The sequence below is a fragment of the Hyla sarda genome, chromosome 10 (assembly GCF_029499605.1).
Source record: "Hyla sarda isolate aHylSar1 chromosome 10, aHylSar1.hap1, whole genome shotgun sequence".
Lineage (NCBI taxonomy): Eukaryota > Metazoa > Chordata > Amphibia > Anura > Hylidae > Hyla > Hyla sarda.
The window spans coordinates 15,144,405-15,163,065 of NC_079198.1; the positions used below are offsets into that span (position 1 = coordinate 15,144,405).

At 44.9% G+C, this 18,661-nt stretch overlaps 1 protein-coding gene across 2 annotated transcripts in view; it reads right to left on the reverse strand.

The window, feature by feature from the left end:
- LOC130294198 (fish-egg lectin-like) overlaps window positions 1–18,015 on the reverse strand; it is a 36,292-nt gene extending 18,277 nt beyond the window's left edge. Inside the window, exon 1 of one of the 2 annotated variants that reach the window (XM_056543740.1) lies at window positions 17,918–18,015. In XM_056543740.1, the coding sequence (XP_056399715.1) occupies window positions 17,918–18,011 (94 nt within the window). In that variant the 5' untranslated portion in view covers window positions 18,012–18,015. Of the gene's footprint in view, window positions 1–4,646; window positions 4,960–17,917 lie in introns of those variants that run through there. The other variant, XM_056543739.1, reaches the window with a different exon arrangement.
- Between the last annotated feature and the right edge of the window lie 646 nt (window positions 18,016–18,661).

Here is an 18,661-nt window from a genome sequence, read left to right on the forward strand (position 1 = left end):
GCGCCATTTTATGCTAGGGACGTTAGGGACCCACTCTGGATAGGTGGCCTTGACGTGGCGAGTGGGCTTGTACTTTTTGATCAAAAATGTATACTAACAACCTGTTAGTTTTTGATATTATGCTGAGAAGCAATCAGATCATTATACAAGATTGTAGATGTGCACCATGTCTGTTTTTCTACCCGAATTCATAATATACAAATCTGTTTAACTTTCTGGAGCCAGTTGATATATATAAAAAAGTTTTTTCCTGGATAACCCCTTTAACTTTCTGGCACCAGTTAATAATTATAATTTTTTTTAACACCGTAGTACCCCTTTAAAGTGCAACAGCCTAGTATGGCTCATCTCTGTCCCTCACCTTTCACCCCCTTCTTCATGAGCACCTCTGTTTTTTGTATTATTTTTTGGCTCTCGGGTGGGATTACACTGTAATATGCACTTGTGTATTCTTTATTTTTTTTTTTTTTTTTTATATATATAACTGTTTATTTATTGTTTTATTAATAAAATTATTAATACAGCAAAAAAGGGAGAAGAAGGAGAAAAACCCAGTAGAAACAAGGGTAAAAAAATAACATACAATTCCAGTAAAGACATGTTATAGGATGCCAAGAATCTTACATCTGTAAAGCTGTAAACTATGTCTAGGTCTCTGTAGGTTTTTGTGTCTCTATTATAAAGACTTTCTACAATCTTGTATATAGTAACTCATTAATATTTTCTTTAAACAGTCTTTCCATGCTTCTGAGTTATGACATCTATAGTTTTACTATTTAGTTCAACAGATATATGCCTAGATGAACACAAAATCTCGTACTATTTGCGTTAACAAGTGAACATTTAGTAGAGACAAAGCATTATATTTAGTTTCTGCCAGATTCCCAGAAAAGAAATAATAAAGGATGGAAAAGACAAAGGGGAGAGAAAAGAAGAAGAAATGAAATGAAATTGGAAATTGAAAAAAATAAATAAATAGATAAATACCTGTTTAATCAAGGTGTGAAAGATTAGAGTAAGCACTTGTGTATTCTTATTAAATTGTGTATGTGTATTAAATTCCGCTATGAAATTGAAGGCAGAAATTCCACTTGCTAAAATGTATAGTGTAGTGAATGGTTTTGCGTTCACAAATTCACACTTCGGAATTTGTTACGCGGAATTTGTGAACGGAAAATCCGCTTGGAAATTTCCGCCTGAAGAAAGGGGTTGCTCTTTCTTCAGGCGGAAATACTCGCGGAACACATTGTAGTCTATGGGAGACTGCAGTGTCCGCGCTGTCCTAGCGCTGACTGAATCAGTCAGCGCCGGACGCACTCGGAATCTCCGGGTGGAAACTTTCTGCCCGGAGATTCCGTAGTGTGAACCTAGTCTTACTGTCCTCAAATAAAAAACTTTTGTTATGTCATACAGACACTTCCCCCTCTAATAACGTGCCTTTCCAGACAAGCGACTGCACCGCTGATAAAAATAATTTCTATAAAAAAAATCCTTCTTTTACATTAGCATATTTTATATCAGCATTCCATCTGTATCTTTTTTTCGTTAATCTACATGGGTGTATGAAATATGCGCATATTTTAACCTTAATGTGTACTTGTGTGTTCAGGAAACATGATGCAGATTTTTTTTGTCACGTCACAATATAATAAAAAGTGCACGGTTAGCTGTATTCTTTTTTCTCATTTTTTTCCATGTTTTCTGGGTTTTCTGGGATGAATAGTGACTAAAATAACAGCGACTCTGGCATTGGGCATTACATTTTTTTTTATTTTTTATATTATTATATTTTAATGGGTTCAGACATTTTCACACACGAGGATGTCAATTAGGATGATGTTTTTTAATTTCCCTTTTTGAAAAATAGTTATGTTTTTAAAAACTTTTTATTATTACTTTTGTGGAGCCCTCCAAAGACGGGACCCGCACCTGACACATAACTATCGAGATGCTGCCGTCGCTATAGACTACAGCATCTATGAGGTTAATCAACCAGTAATGGCATGTCATTGTGTGCAGAGAGTTTTACTTGTAACTTTCTGTCTTATGTCTTTGTGATGTCCCAGTACGGGATATAGTCCTGTACAGTACTTATGCCCTGTCAGGTTGAGTCCCTCTGTGTCCTCTCCTGCAGTGTCTCTCCCATTGTTTTATCTGTATATTAGGTGTGTTAGGTATAAAGGACCTTTAAGGACCTTTGCGTTAGTCCCATGATGTTGTTGTCACATGTTTGTTACCCAGGGAGCACCAGCTCACCATGTGACCTGCAGTTTGACCTATGGGCCCCTTTATAAGGAAGGGAGGAGCTGCATTCTCTCTCTCGTGAATCATTCTCTGCTGAGGTCAAGTCCAGTCCAGACGTCTCAGAGCCAGTTTCCAGCACATCTGGAGGCCTCAAGCCTAAATTGCAGCCACAAGTCAGTAAGTCAAGTCATCTATGTCTGCTGTCACTACCTACAGTCAAGGCAAGTCTATAGTCAAGTCTATTATAGTCTGCGTGGCTGTCCTAAAGTCTGTCAAAGTCACTACAAGTCCTTCTGTGTTACTGGTCACCTCTCTGGGATCCTGGCCGAGCTGTAAAGACTATTTCCATCTGTCTACCTCAGTAAAGCTACCGTTAACCCTAACCTGTTCTTGGACTATGGTTGCCCTGCCTAACCTTGGGATAGCGGAGCAACCTTCGGGTGGTTACATAGGCAAACCATGCCCTGGCATCACAAACATTTAGGGGTGAACACCACCTGCCCCTGGGCTACAACATCTGCCCCATACACATCACCTTCCCCCCGTGGCTCACCACATCTTCTTTAGTGGAAACATGTTTGCAGTCACGTATGGTGAGAACCTCCCAGGCTTAGTGGGCACAACGGTGGCTTTTAGTTGGTGGTGGTGGCGGCAGGTCTGGTGCAATCATTTTTGTCACCCTAGGCAAAAGCTAATTTTGCCCCCTCCTTGACTCTGCCTGGTGGCCGGCCCTTTGACACGCCCCACCTTACTACTGGGGTGACACACTGTAACAAGCCCCATCCTTATGTAATCACCTTACTACTGGGGTGACACACTGTAACAAGCCCACTCCTCATGTAATCACCTTACTACTGGGGTGACACACTGTAACAAGCCCACTCCTCATGTAATTAGCTCACTACTGGGGTGACACCCAGGAAAGTTAGACAACCAGCATCCAAACCACTCGCTCAGCCAGCAGCATCATGCTGCTGGCTGAGCGAGTGGTTTGGATGCTGGTTGTCTAACTTTCCTGTGGCAGGCAGAGCGGCGCCCCCCATCAAGAGGGCGCTCTAAGCTTCTGCCTATTTTGCCTAGACGTAGAGCTGGCCCTGGGGGGCAGCATGGTTGTAACATGGGTATCCTACGGTTTACAGAGTTAGCTCCTCTATGGTTTGGCCTACTGTACTATTGGGGATTCCATGCTGGGGTGGCACTGAATGTAAAACCGAATTGGTATAAAAGATGTTACTTTAATTTAATTAGTGCAACACACAATAAAGTAGTTTACACCTAGGGTGCGCTTTAATACACAGAACATCTTCACTGGAATTCTTCTAATCTAGATCCACACCTATTCTTAAATAGGTTCCAGCAGAACTACATGGTCTATTTCTGAACTCCCTGTAAGGCCCTCAGGTTAAATGTCTTTCACAATAGTCTGGCTGCCGATATACTGATACTACAGTCCAAATATTACAGATTGACTCCAGCAGTATATCCTCCTCTCATAAAAGGCCTGTACTCCACATAGGGAATGGGGGGGCCCAAGCTTCATACAGCATGTTACAGAGTTCATAGTTACATATCCCCTATCATGTCCCCACTGTGTTGATCCAGAAAAAGGGAAATAACCCTTATGAGGCTGATGTCAATTGGGAAAAATTCCTTCGCAACTCTAATATGGCATCCGAATAAATCCCTGGATCAACGTTCTGTCCCTATAAATCTATTATCCATAACCGGTGATGTTATTATTCTCCAGAAATGTATCCAGGCCCTTGCTGGTTCACCATGACCACCTCCTCTGGCAGAGAGTTCCATAGTCTCTATGCTCTTACAGTAAAGAATTCCTATCTGTGTTGGTGCAGACACCTTCTTTCCTCCAGACGCAGAGGAAAGTCACCTTGCCAGACAGAACTGGTCACATGACCGGTCACATGCTAAGACACAATCATCACTACTCCTCCCGTCCTTACCGTTTCCGTTTAAAGGGGTACTACACTGGAAACATCTTATCCCCTAGTGACAGGGGACCCCTGCTATCTCCGGCACGGCACTCCTGTCATTCGTGCGAACTCCGCTCCGTGCCCAATGACTGGCAATGTGGGCCGCCACGCCCCCTCCATTCACGTGTATGGGAGGAGGCGTGATGACTATGTACCTGCCCTCACGGCCCCTCCCATATACATAAATGGAGGGGGCATGGCTTGACATCATGAACACGAAAGTTGCGGGGCCGCCGCTGGGAACCCCCGCCATCTAACATCTTATCCCCTGTCCTTTGGATGGGGGAAAGTATGTTTCAAATTGAGTACCCCTTTAAAAATACAACATTGTGGAAATTTTTTGAACGTCCTTCATACATTGCATTGCCCTAACGGTACACTGCCCGAGTTTACTCTTTATCTGCCAGTTACCATTGTACTGTTTAAAGTTCTTGATCTTCCATTTTGTGCATGAAGTTACGTTGTTCATTGATGTCACCAATTTCGATTGCAGCTCCTCTACTCCTGGTGCCTTGGCTTTGTCCACACCAACATGAAGGGCACCTGGAACCATCATAACCAGGACACCTCTACCATCATCTACCTTCGCCCAGCATCTGTGCAGCCCCCTCATCACTGCATTGACCTAAGGGGGTCTGCACTGCTAGATAAATCCTTGAGCTACCACCATGATCAGGCTGTGGTGCACCTCAAGGCCTAGCCTACCACAGAACCATGAGGGAGATTTATCAAAAACTGTCCAGAGGAAAAGCTGCTGAGTTGCCCATAGCAACCAATCAGATTGCTTCTTTCATTTTTCACAGGCCTTTTCAAAAGTGAAAGAAGCGATCTGATTGGTTGCTATGGGTAGCTCAGCAACTTTTCCTCTGGACGGGTTTTGATAAATCTCCCCCCCATGTCCTTGGCTATTCCCCCATCGTATGCTTTCCTCTGAGTTATTTTTTGTTTCTGTCACAGTAATTAATATTTTTCTCCTTCAAAGTGTGATGTACATCAAATGGTACGAGACCCCCAAACAGCTGTTCTAATTGTTGGTTGTCCAGGAAAAACCCCAAGGAGATGGGAGAAGCTCTTTCTTACATGTTATTTTCATCAGGATGGCATCATGGCTCAATAACCATCAGCTTAGATATTGTTGTCTCCATCACATGGCAGTAATTTCCCCTCGGTCTATTAATATGTACAGGCGACCAAACCCCTTGGTTCCTATAGAGATTATCTGTAGACTACAAGTGAATCCGATGACTAAGACAAATTAAGAAATGCAAATATTAAAAGTTGGCTTCTAAAACGTTCCAGATTAAAATCTAGAAATCTATATATAAACATGTATATATGTATACTCCCAAATGACTGGAGATATTTTACTAAACATGGTACACATGAAACTTATATGTCAGCTAAAAATATAGTAGTGTTAAATGAACCCTAACCCACCCCTTTATGTGAGGGTTGGGGGTGTTCTCTGAAATCCCATGCAAGTCTATGGGAACTCCCGGGTCCATCTCCTCATCACATTACTCTCGGGCTGCAGAAATTATCTGGGACTTTCTAATATCCTATTGACTGTCTGGTAGGCAGGTGCAGAGAATATCTAGTGCGGGGTCAGGATAGGAAGTCGGGATATGATAGGAGGATGAGATATAAGAAAGGGATATGAGGACAGGATATGAGGTTAAAGGGCTACTCTTCCCCTAGACAACTTAATCTCTATCCAAAGAATAGGGGATAAGATGTCTGCTGCGGCACCCCAGTCATCCGGTCCACGGTGCGAACTTCACTCCGTGCCGAATGACTAGCGATGCGGCACCGGAGGCTCGTGACTTCAAGGCTACGCCCCCCTCGTGATAGGCTTGCATTGAGGGGGTGTGGCAAGGAGATTGCACGGGGGGGGGGGGCTGCATATCTGCTTTAAATATGAGGGCTGGATATGAGGACGGGATATGAGATGAGACAGGATATGAGGACGGGATGTGAGGACGGGATTTGAGGACAGGATATGATGACGGGATAGGAGGACGGGATAGAAGGACAGGATATGAGGATGGGAAATAAGGACGGGATATAAGGATGGGATATGAGGACAGGATATGAGTACAGGATATGAGGACAGGATAAGAGGACAGGATATGAGGACGGGATATGAGGACAGGATATGAGGATGGGATAGGAGGACGAGATATGAGGATGGGATAGAAGGACAGGATAGGAAGACGGGACATGAGGACGGGATAGGAAGACGGGATATGAGGACAGAAGAGTAATTGTTGCATTTCTTTTTCGACAAGATTTAGGGAGAAAGACTGTACAACACTAGTTCCCCTGCTAGTAAATCTATGAGAGAAAGGTTTTAATCAACAATGTAATATTTTAAAACTTACAAGTTATGACATTATTGTTCTGTTATGGGGCAAAGGGATTATATCGCTGCTCCAGGCTCCCGGCCAAGTTCACCTGCAACCTCTGCATTTCCTTAAAGGGGTACTCTACCCTAGACATCTGCCCCCTCGTGGGGTCACCCTCAATGCAAGCCTATGGGAGGGGTCGTGGCGGCCGTCACACCACCTCCCATAGGTTTGCATTGAAGGGGCAGAGCGTGATGTCACAAGGGGGTGGAACCGTTACGTCCCCTGTATCGTGAGTCATCACGCACGGAGCAAACTTAGCTCCGTACAGTGATGACTCGGGGGGCTGCAGGAGAGATTGCAGGGGTCCCCAGCAGTGCGCCCCCCCCCCTGCGTGATCAGACATCTTATCCCCTATCCTTTGTGTGATAGCCCTTGGGGGGTGTTGGTAGTGGGGGTATTGTTTCGGTAAATGAGGGGTGAATGTTAACCCTATAGTTTGTGACGCCAGGCTGAGGGCTAGTATGCTGAGGTAATTCTCTGGCCTAACGCCGCCCTTCCCAGTAATGATAGGTGCATGTAAGAAAATGACTGAAGATCCACAAAGTAGTTGAACTTTAACTTGAAGAATTTTACTTAGATGCTTGCGGTACATCGAATGAACAATAACAGTCTCAGGCAAACAGTCTCTATATATCTCAATGACTGACAATGGTTGCGGACCTTGAATGAAATTAAAGTCTCTGAATTTAGGGTAATTATTGCAGATCCGTCCGGATTTAGGGGATAGATAAGGTCCGGTGATCCTGCAGAGTGCTTAGGGATTGATACAGTCGTGATCCTGAATATATCAGCCGTTGCCACAAGGCTCAGGCCTAACTCACTGAGATAGACAGCTGCGCAGATCCTGCTCATTTGACAGCCCGGGAACAAGAGAGAGAACAATGGCCGCCGGTCCCTTATATGGGCAGGGGCGGGGTAAATCCGATTGGTCCGGACATCTGTAACTCACTGTTACACAGTGTGATGGGATTGACTACGTCACAGGGACCTCCTAAGGTCCTTCAGCAGAAATACCATAGAGTTCACCTGACCACGTGACTCGAAAGTCCTGCCATGCTATAGAGAGGTAATTAACAATTTATAGACATTGATATAATATTTACATGCTTCCTAAATAAACTGTTAGCGCAATAACTATCTGAATGAGAAGTGACCAGGGGTGAACTAGACCATGGGGACCCCGACGTCCTAGGGACCCTAGCTAAGGAGACCCACACACGCAGGTACCGGATAGGATATGGTACCGGGACACCACAAACCCCCCTACTCAAGACAAGTCGATCTCGACGCCTGTCCCTTAAGACAGAGGGACTAGGACAGGATTATCTATATCTTTGCTATACATTTCAAGTAAACATTGAAAACATTTACATTCTCTGATACTCTTACTAGTATCTGGACTAGACAATAGAAATCTATCTAGACATTGGTGCTATCTAGACATAAATGCTATCTAGACATCAACGAAGCTATCTATCCTTTAGTTTATAGCTTCTTAGACATTTTCATTAAGCTTATTATACATTCTAAGCTTACTATACATTCTAAGCATACTAGACAATTAGGCAGCTATCTGACATATAGTTGCTAGCTCCTAAGACATTTTATTAGCTCTCTACACATTTTTATGAGGCTAAACTGAACATAAATATAACTCTCTATACATGAAACTATCTAGACATTATTTCTGCTCTATATACCTTTAGCGTCAAGCTGACTAGACAATTTTATTATCTCACACATTTTATTTCTGTGCCAACAATAAGTTACCTAAAAGTACACATAAGGTCATACTGGCTAGCCGGAAGCTAGGTCACAGCAAGGGTGGCTGCTAAGGTCTATCGGCTACACGCCACTTACCCCTAGAGCACTTTCAAAACAACCTAACTAGGTTATTCCTAGAATTACGTGTTTAATTCTGTATTAGCAAGAGCACCTACTGGCCAGGCAGAGCATCTCACACACGCAATGAAAGAGAAGAAGAAGTGTACCTAACAGTGGCAGGAATTGGGTATCAATATGCTACAATTCCTAAGTATTTTCTTAAGTGAGATATTTATTTTGATGTATGTACTAGAGAAACTTGAGGTAGTACATTTAAGTTAGTAATCTAGGGTACTGAAAAGTGATTGGCATAGCATTGAAGTGGGTTATCAAAGGTACTATGTGTGCAGGTACTAAATGTGAGTCCTGGTACCTTATGGGTAGTTTGCCCTGGGTAGTCCTTTGAGACCGCTGCAACACCACCTCCGAGTCATCAGGAGTTCCTTCACTTAAGGATTCTTCAAGAACTTCAGTCCCCGAGGGACCAGCTGGAGGGCTGGAAACAGAAGCAACATCTTCGGTTGAACTGAGGGGTTCTCTTAAGACAGGTGGAGTAGTGGCATCAATATCTGGAGCAGTCACTGGAGCAGGATTGAGGTTGGGTGTAGCAACCAATGGTGGTTGACAGGTAGCAACAGCTACTGGCAACTGACTGGGTGGTGCAACCAGTGGCGGCTGGCTGGACGGAGCTGGGAAAGGTATACCCCAATACATGGTAGGCTGCTGAGATGGGAACAAAGGAACGTCCATAGTGGGATGAATTCCTTCTCCCGGCACATATTCTCTCATTGGCCTTGGTGGAGGTGGAGTAGAAGTAGCAGGAGGATCAGGAGGAGTAGGAGGAGATTGGCCAAGCATATCTTCTTTCAGGCACACTTTTATCCTATTCCGGTGGACCACCTGTGGCTCGAACCCATCTTTTTGTATATCGTACACGTCCGTTTCAGGATAAGGAACTGCAGTAATGGTGTATGGCTCCGTTTCCCACAAGGAGTCGAATTTATGGGTTCTAGGAAATTTTCTGAGCCACACTTTTTCTCCAAGCTGCAAGGGCTGAGCCGAAGCATGTCGATTATAATCTTTCTGCTGGTGTTCATGAACTTCACCCATTTTCTTCTCAACAATGTCCTTGGCTTCCTCAATTCTTCCTTTGATGCTCTGACACCCAACCTTGGAAAGCCTGAGGAGAATTGTTGAAAGGTGCCTGTAGCCCGAAGGTTTGATCCTTTGGCAATTGGCCGTGTCGGCCCATCATCAGGAAAAAGGGCGTATACCCCGTTGAGCAGTGGATATTGTTGTTGTAAATTTCCAGGAGTTCAGGCAACAGCTCAGGCCACTCTTCGTGCTTTGAGACAGAGGCAGCTCTGAGCATCTGGATGAACACTTCATTGATCCTCTCGCAAAGCCCATTCCCTTGGGGATGGTAGGCCGTTGTCTGGAGCTTCTTGCAATCATGCAACCGGCAAAGTTCCTGGAACAACTGGGCTTCAAAGGCGGTTCCCCGATCCGTGAGGACCGATTCCGGACACCCCAGAGGTTGGATCCAATTTCAATAGAAGAGCTGAGCAGCAGTCTTGGCAGTAAGATCCTTGACCACAACCACCCACTTGGAATAATGATCCACCATAGTTAGAGCATGACAATAGCCAGATCGAGTGGGGGGCCAGCTTCACATGATCCAAGGCAACAATTTGATTCGGCCTTTCTGTACAATGGGATGCAAAGGGACTCTTGCGTCCCTCCGGGGGTTCTTTATCACGTTGCACACGGAGCACTGGGCACACCATTTCTCGATGTCTCCCCGCATCCCAATCTAGTAAAATCGCCTTCTGACGGTGATCTCTGTTTTATGGACCCCGAAGTGTCTGGATTGATCATGATAGGCGTTCAGGACCATGGCTGCATCTCTTCTGGGAACCACAATCTGATGTATGCGGTCTCCGGAAACTGGGTCCAGGGAATTTCGGTAAACCAGCCCCTTGTGCAGGAACAGGCGATTCCTCTGCCGCCACAACCGCTTCAATTCAAAGTCCCCATGGGCCATAGGCAATAGTCTAGGAGGTCCCAGATAACCCGGCTTTCATCCTGAAGTGTCTTCCAGGTGGACAGATCTTCTGGGACTTTGGGAGATTCAGGTCCGTCACCTGCCTGGGCAGTTAGAGCACTCTGGCTCACAAACCTTCGGTAGAAGGGAGGCATTTCCACATCTTCCCACACATCTTCAGCAGGAGGTGCTTCTCCCGGGGCCATGCGAGAAAGTACATCCGCATTGACATTGGTTTTTCCGCTGCAATGAAATCATAGTTGGCCAACTGAGAGGCCCAACGCTGTTCAAGAGATCCCAACTTAGCAGTGTTCTAATGGGCCAAGGGGTTGTTATCAGTGTAGACCGTGAAGGGAGTAGCATCTATCAGAGCTTGCAACCGGATACCTTCAATCATCACCTGTACATAAGGACAAGAAGCTACATACATAGACAGTCCCTTCTTGTCGCTGGTTGATTCTGGACCTTCAGCCTCTACTCCTGGGGTGCGGTCCTCGACCCCAGGGGATGCCCATTTAAAGCCCAGCATTGGCTCTTCCAATGTCCATTCTTGTTACAATAACTACAGACCGGTCTCTGACTCCCAGGTGGTCTCACAGGAGGAGTACCAGGTGGACCAACAGGGTGAGGGTCAGCCTTCTTAGGTGGTGGTGTTGCAGATCTAGAAGGATTTGGCCATACAGCCATCTCTTTAAAGGCCTTGGCTAACTGTTCAATGTCCTGTTTAATGTCTTGTAAGTCAGCTGTCCAAGGGCTAGAAGAAGGTGTTGGCAGGGCAGATTGAGAAGGGACAGGCGGCTGGGGCGCGGGCCACGGAGATTCGGTAGCGGGGACACAAGTCTCTTCTATCTGAGGTCCCAACTCTATTACTTTAGCCGCGAGTCTCTTAAAAGCTGGGAAAGCCATGTCGGGATTTTGCACTGCCAGCATTCTAAGTTGGGCCTTGTCCCATTTGTTCAGCGCCCCTTCTATAAAATGGTCCATCAGTACTCGATTGCCCTGATCGGGCGTGATGCGGTCCAACTTCTGTACCGCCTCTAATGCGCTCTGCAAAGCCACTGCATATGCTCGGAGAGTCTCACCTGGCTTCTGGCGCCGTTCATTGAGTTGTACCTCCGAGGGAGAATGAGATTCAAACACTTGAGAAAGTCCATGTCCCACTGTACCTTTATCAGCCGCTGGCCAGGTGCGAAGTTTCTCCAAGGCGAGTCCCTGGAGCTGTCCCAGAAGTAGCAGTACCTGTTGATGAGGGGGAAGTGCATAAATTCCAAAGAGGCTGTAGAATTTTTCTTTAAAGTCTCTTAATGTAAAATTGTCACCATTGTAGGTGGGAAGCACAGGATTCCCCAAGAAGACAGGTGCAGCAACAGGGGCTCCCAACACATAGGGAGAGACTGAAGGGGGACTTGCAGGGTCCTGCTCCGCCTGTGCTGGAGGTCTTGCTGGAATCACAGGCAGAGCACGTCCTTGTGAGGTCAAAAGTGTTGGTGAGGGCGGCAACACCCTTCTGGCTTGGGGTGGAGACCCCGTTGGTGGGGCCACTGGAGCATCGCTTCCTTGCTGTTCAGATGGGGACTGTGGGGCTGCAGGTTCTGACATCTCTGTATTTGGTATGCTGGCCCTTTAAATAGATCTTGAATTCCTAGGTCCCAAAGAAATACGCAGTTGTTCTCTAATCTGGAACTTGAGAGCGTAGATTTCAAATTTGAGAGCGGTGACCTGAAACTCAACAGCCTTTATTTGAAATTTTAGTGTGTTGATCGGTATCTGAAGCGACTCTATGTAGGACTTCAATTCGGCAATCTGATGTCTCAGAGTCCCGTACTGTCAAGCTCCTCACAGCTTCCAGCCCGTTGTCGCACTCTGCGCCTTTTCCCGCACTGAACTGTCTCTCTTTGTTGGTTTTTGGCACTAGACTCCAACAAAATGGCCGCGGCGGCACCGAGAGCTTCGGTGGGCAAGGTCTCTGAATCATGTACGCAGGGATGTCCCGCACTAACTTGTAGCTCTGCTGTACTGTTCGCCTCCCCCCTTACTTTACATGCGCACTTCCTCCATACAGCACCGTGTGCGCAACCCCTTACTCCGGAGTATAAGTCACAGTACATAAATAAAGTTCTTTTTCTGGGGGGAGTACACTTTCACTAATGGCGACAGTAGTAGGCAAACACCCGTATCCTGTTCGTGCAACGCCAAAAAGTCTTTGTGGTAGCCCTTGGGGGGTGTTGGTAGTGGGTGTATTGTTTCAGTAAATGAGGGGTGAATGTTAACCCTATAGTTCGTGACACCAGGCTGAGGGCTAGTATGCTGAGGTAATTCTCCGGCCTGTCGCCACCCTTCCCAGTAATGATAGGTGCATGTAAGAAATTGACTGAAGATCCACAAAGTAGTTGAACTTTAACTTGAAGAACTTTACTTAGATGTTTGCGGTACATCCAATGAACAATATCAGTCTCAGGCAAACAGTCTCTATATATCTCAATGACTGACAATTGTTGCGGACCTTGAATGAAATTAAAGTCTCTGAATTTAGGGTAATTATTGCAGATCCGTCCGGATTTAGGGGATAGATAAGGTCCGGTGATCCTGCAGAGTGCTTAGGGATTGATACACTCACGATCCTGAATATATCAGCTGTTGCCGCAAGGCTCAGGCCTAACTCACTGCGATAGACAGCTGCACAGATCCTGCTCGTTTGACAGCCCGGGAACAAGAGAGAGAACAATGGCCGCCGCTCCCTTATATGGGCAGGGGCGGGGTGAATCTGATTGGTCCAAACATCTGTCACTCACATATTGTGATGGGATTGACTATGTCACAGGGACCTCCTAAGGTCCTTAAGCAGAAATACCATAGAGTTCACCTGACCACGGAGACCCGAAGGTCCTGCTACGCTATAGACAGGTAATTAACTATTTATAGACATTGATATAATATTTACATGCTTCCTAAATAAACTGTGCAATAACTATCTGAATGAGAGGTGACCAGGGGTGAACTAGACAATGGGGACCCCGACGTCCTAGGGACTCTGGCTAAGGGGACCCACAAACGCAGGTACCGGATAGGATACAGTACCGGGACACCACATTTGGATAGAGGATAGGATGTCTAGGGCGGAGTTCCCCTTTAACCACAAATACATGGATTGCCCCTTAAAGGGGTACTCCAGTGGAAATTTTTTTTTTAAAATAAACTGGGGCCAGAAAGTTAATCAAATTTGTAAATTGCTTCTATTTAAAAATCTTAACCCTTCTAGTACTTATCAGCTGCTGCATGCTCCACAGGAAGTTTTATTTGTTTCTGGAATTCTTTCCAGTCTGACCACAGTGCTCTCTGCTGACACCTTTCTCCTGAACTGTCCAGAGCAGGAGCTTTTGCTATGGGGATTTGCATGGACTCTAGACAGTTCCTGACATGGACAGAGGTGTCAACAGAGAGCACTGTGGTCAGACTGGAAAGAATTCCAGAAAGAAATACAACTTCCTGTGGAGCATACAGCATCTGATAAGTACTGGAAGGATTAAGATTTTTAAATAGAAGTAATTTACAAATCTGTTTAACTTTCTGGCACCAGTTGATTTAAAAAAAATAGTTTTCCACCGGAGTACCCCTTTAAACTGCGGCTCAAGTGTCTCATGTAGCAATGGGATAAAGCAGTCCCTTAGTATCCTCTAGGCTTGGATGTGAGATGGTTCCTGTCAAGTTGTAAGTTATCGTCATACTCTTTATGCCAAAGCAATGGCACACCTATGCACCAGTTTTGCTTGGCTCAGATGATGCTTCAGGCTTCTAGTGACTCATTTTATGTATTGTCTGTTATGTATGTCTAGTGCCACTAGAGGGCTCTGTAGCTTCTACTGACTCATTTTATGTATTGTCTGTTATGTATGTCTAGTGCCACTAGAGGGCTCTGTAGCTTCTAGTGACTCATTTTATGTATTGTCTGTTATGTATGTCTAGTGCCACTAGAGGGCTCTGTAGCTTCTACTGACTCATTTTATGTATTGTCTGTTATGTATGTCTAGTGCCACTAGAGGGCTCTGTAGCTTCTAGTGACTCATTTTATGTATTGTCTGTTATGTATGTCTAGTGCCACTAGAGGGCTCTGTAGCTTCTAGTGACTCATTTTATGTATTATCTGTTATGTATGTCTAGTGCCACTAGATGGCTCTGTAGCTGTGAGGATTTGAAATAGTATAGCAATGTCACTTATATCTTGCTTGTCACATATGTAAAAATCTCTTTGGTTTCTTGTTCAGTCTCCATTTTGTTTGACCAGTAAAAGACATAAACCAATGCTGTCGCATCGTATTAATTATCAACAATCATTAAGTACAAGACATAACACTCAAGTGACAATTCAAGCCACAAGAATCCAGGAGCATCTTTAAGTTTGGAAGAGATTCTCCCAGCATCTAGCGAAGGGAGGAAGAGGCTCAGCCTAGAAGCAAAAAAAGATTCCGGTGACTGCAAGGGAGCCAAGAGTAGGTAAGTATATAATTTTTACTCAAATCTTGGTGAGGGGCTTCTATTAGATAGGGGAAAACTAACTGAAGTTGGGTCCTACCTAAATGGAGCAAACAACCTGCATGGAGGTCCTACTTAAACAGGATGAACTACCTACATAGGTCCTACCTAAAGGAGACAAACGACCTACAGGGGTCCTACCTAAACAGGGCAAGTGCATGCACTATTTCTCCCGCTACTATCTCCCGTCCCAAAATAACGTGCGTTATGAATGACGGGCGAGAACGGGTTAAAACGTGTATTAGAACAATCCCATGGACTATAATGGAATTTACTAACGTAAGTTAGGGCTTTTCTAATGGCCATTTTACCCCGCGATCTCCCGCCATTTTATAACGGGTGTTATATAACGGGTCCTTTTCATAGTGTGAAAGGAGCCTAAGATGTTTGTCTGGCAGATTCTGCAGAGATGAATCATGGCTGGAAGAAATCATCATGGCGGTCTGGTACAGATAAAGAAGAAAAGGGAAAGTGGTGTCATCGCTTTGCTCCGTCTGCTTAAGGAGCAGATCGATGACGGGTGTTGTCAATCACGCTGAGGGGCCGTGATTACAACCGGAGAAGACGGGACTAGGTAAGCATAGCTCCCCACCCAGAGGACTACTTATGGGGCTGGTGAGGATTTTCTGACATCATATCCTCAACATCCCTGGGGTCTACCGGGGATGGGGAGGAAGAACATTTTATCATATATAACATGTTGTCATGGACAACATATGGTAAAATCTCATGACAAATTCACTTTAAAAGATCTATAACCCACACACCCTAAATCTGGCCAGAGCAGAAGCCTCAGCAGTATACATAGATGGACAGGGCATAGAGAAAAATGTTGCATGGTATGCCATTACTCACTAAGGTATTACTTTATAACTGTGTTACTCACACTTTCTGCAGTCAGTTTATTTGGTGTTATCTAGTGATGCTTTGTGAAAGTACATGTCATACTCAATGAATAGCCTATAGGTTTACCGTGAGGAATATTCTAGAGTGGGGAAGAGTTAGATAAAAGGCTTAGGGAGTTGTTACGAGAGATAACATCTAGCCAGCTTCTGCTGCTACCGCTCTATAGGGAGCCAGAGTCATAACCCAAGATCCCTTGGCGCCCTGTCCGTGTGTAGAACTCTAGAAATCCTGGAAAATGTTACCACTCCTACTGCGGCTCCATACACAGGAGGCCATGCAGTGGGACCACATACGGCTGGGGAGAGCTGAAACCGGGCGCTCCCGTATCCCTGCCATATGTGGCCGTATGTAATGTAGACCATGGTTTTAGGGCCGGTGGGAAAACTGCATATGGGGCAAAAATGAGCCGATCGGAGCCAGCGTTTCACTCCGGTAGGCTCACCAAAATACATTACATACGGGCCGCATACGGCAGGGATACGGGAGCGCCCGGTTTTAGCTCCCCCCAGCTGTATGCAGTCCCGTATTGCCTAAAACGTGATGTGAACCCAGCCTTACATACCCTTGGAGGAAGGTTTGCACATGTACTCCGTAGCAAACTAACATAGGACCTTAGTGGGCTTCCGTCCTTAACTGGCCATACTACTACTATAAAGACCTGCATGTTGCCATGCAAACTGCAGTACATTCCTGAGTTCATGCGTGATGTCCCAGCACCAAAGGCTGACCTGTGGCTTCAGACTTCCTCATGCAGACCTGTGGCATAGGTGTGGGGCCCACTGAGGGACTTATTGTTGTGTTTATTATGTCCCAGCCCTTTACATTGTTACATCGTTTTTAAGGTTGAAAAAAGACAAGAGTCAATCAAGTTCAATCTGAAACCTGACTGTTTTCATCCAAAGGAATACAACCCCCCCCCCCCCCCCCCCCCCATGAGGCTAATGCCAATTGGCATCAGAAAAAATCCCTGGAACAATTTCTTATCCCTAGAAATCTAGAATCCATAACCTATAACATTATATTTCTCCAGAAAAATATCCAGACCCACCTTGAACTTGTTTATTGAGTTCGACATCACAACATCATGTGCAGAGAGTTCCATAGTCTCACTGCTCTTACAGTAAAGAATCTCTGCCTGTGATGATGGTGAAACCTTCTTTCCTCTAGACGTAGCGGTTGCCTCCTTGTCGTGGTTATCGGCCTAGGTATAAAAAGATCCCTAGAAAGATCTCTGTACTGTCCATTCATATATTTGTACATTGTGATCAGATCCCCCTAAGACGTCTTTTCTCTAAATAACCCCAAGTGATAACCTGTCTTGGTCCTGTAATCCCCCAATACCATTAATTATCCTTGTCGCCCTCCTCTGGACACTCTGCAGTTCAGACATGTCCTTCTTATATAGAGGAGCCCAGAATTGGACACAATACTCCATATGTGGTCTGACTAATGATTTATACAGAGGTAACTATGTCCCTGTCCCGATCCTCTATGCTTCTCTATACATCACATGACTTTGTTAGCCTTGGCAGCTGCTGCCTGGCACTGATCACTAAAGTAGAGTTTACTGCCCACCAGTACCCTCAGGCCCTTTTCGATAGTAGTTTTACCTTATGTCTTATTATTAAGCATATAATTGTAAATGTTGTTTTCACGGCCCAAGTGCATAACCTTACATTTATCCACATAAACTCCATTTGCCAATCTCATTTGCCCAAGCCTCCAGTTTCCCCAGATCCCTCTGTAATATTATGTTATTACCTTACCTAGTCATCTGCAAATATAGAAATTCTACTCTGTAATCCCTCTACAAGGTCATTAATGAACATGTTAAAAGAAGTATACCAGTACTGCCCTCTATGGTCCCCACGTGCAACTGTCCCCACCCTCTGCTTCCTATCACTGAGCCAGTTACAACCCATTTACATATTTCCTCCCCCAGTCCCAGTATCCTCATTTTATGTACTAACCTTTTATGTGGCACAGTATCAAACACCTTAGAAAAGTCCAGATATATAACATCCACAGCTTCACCCCTATCCAATCTATAACTGACCTCCTCATAGGAGCATGCGGCAGTGTCTTAAAGGGGTACTCCGCCGCTCAGCATTTGGAACAAAATGTTCCAAACGCTTAGAGTTGGCGTCGGGAGCTCGTGATGTCATAGCCACGCCCCCTCATGATGTCAACTAGTGGAGATTCCGCAGTGTGAATGCACCCTAGGAATCATAACTATTAGATTTTTCCATCCACAGAGCCATATGAGGGCTTTTTTTCTTTTTTTGTACGACCAATTGTACTTTGTAATGACACCTTTCACATTACCATAAAATGTACAGTTCTGTGAACATTTTTAATTTGTGGCGGAAAACTGAAAATTCTTTACATTTTTTTAAATATTTTTTTATTTGTAAAATGGAAAACAAAAGGGATTTAAAGGGGTATTCCATTCAAAAACTTTTTTTTTTCATATTAACTGGCTCCAGAAAATTAAACAGATTTGTAAATTGCTTCTATAAAAAAAAAATTCATCCTACCAGTACTTATCAGATGCTGGAGTTGAGTTGTTCTTTTCTGTCTGACAACAGTGCTCTCTGCTGACACCTCTGTCTGTCTCAGGAACTGTCCAAAGCAGGAGAGGTTTGCTATGGGAATTTTCTGCTACTATGGACAGTTCCTGAGTCAGCAGAGACCACTGTTGTCAGACAGAAAAG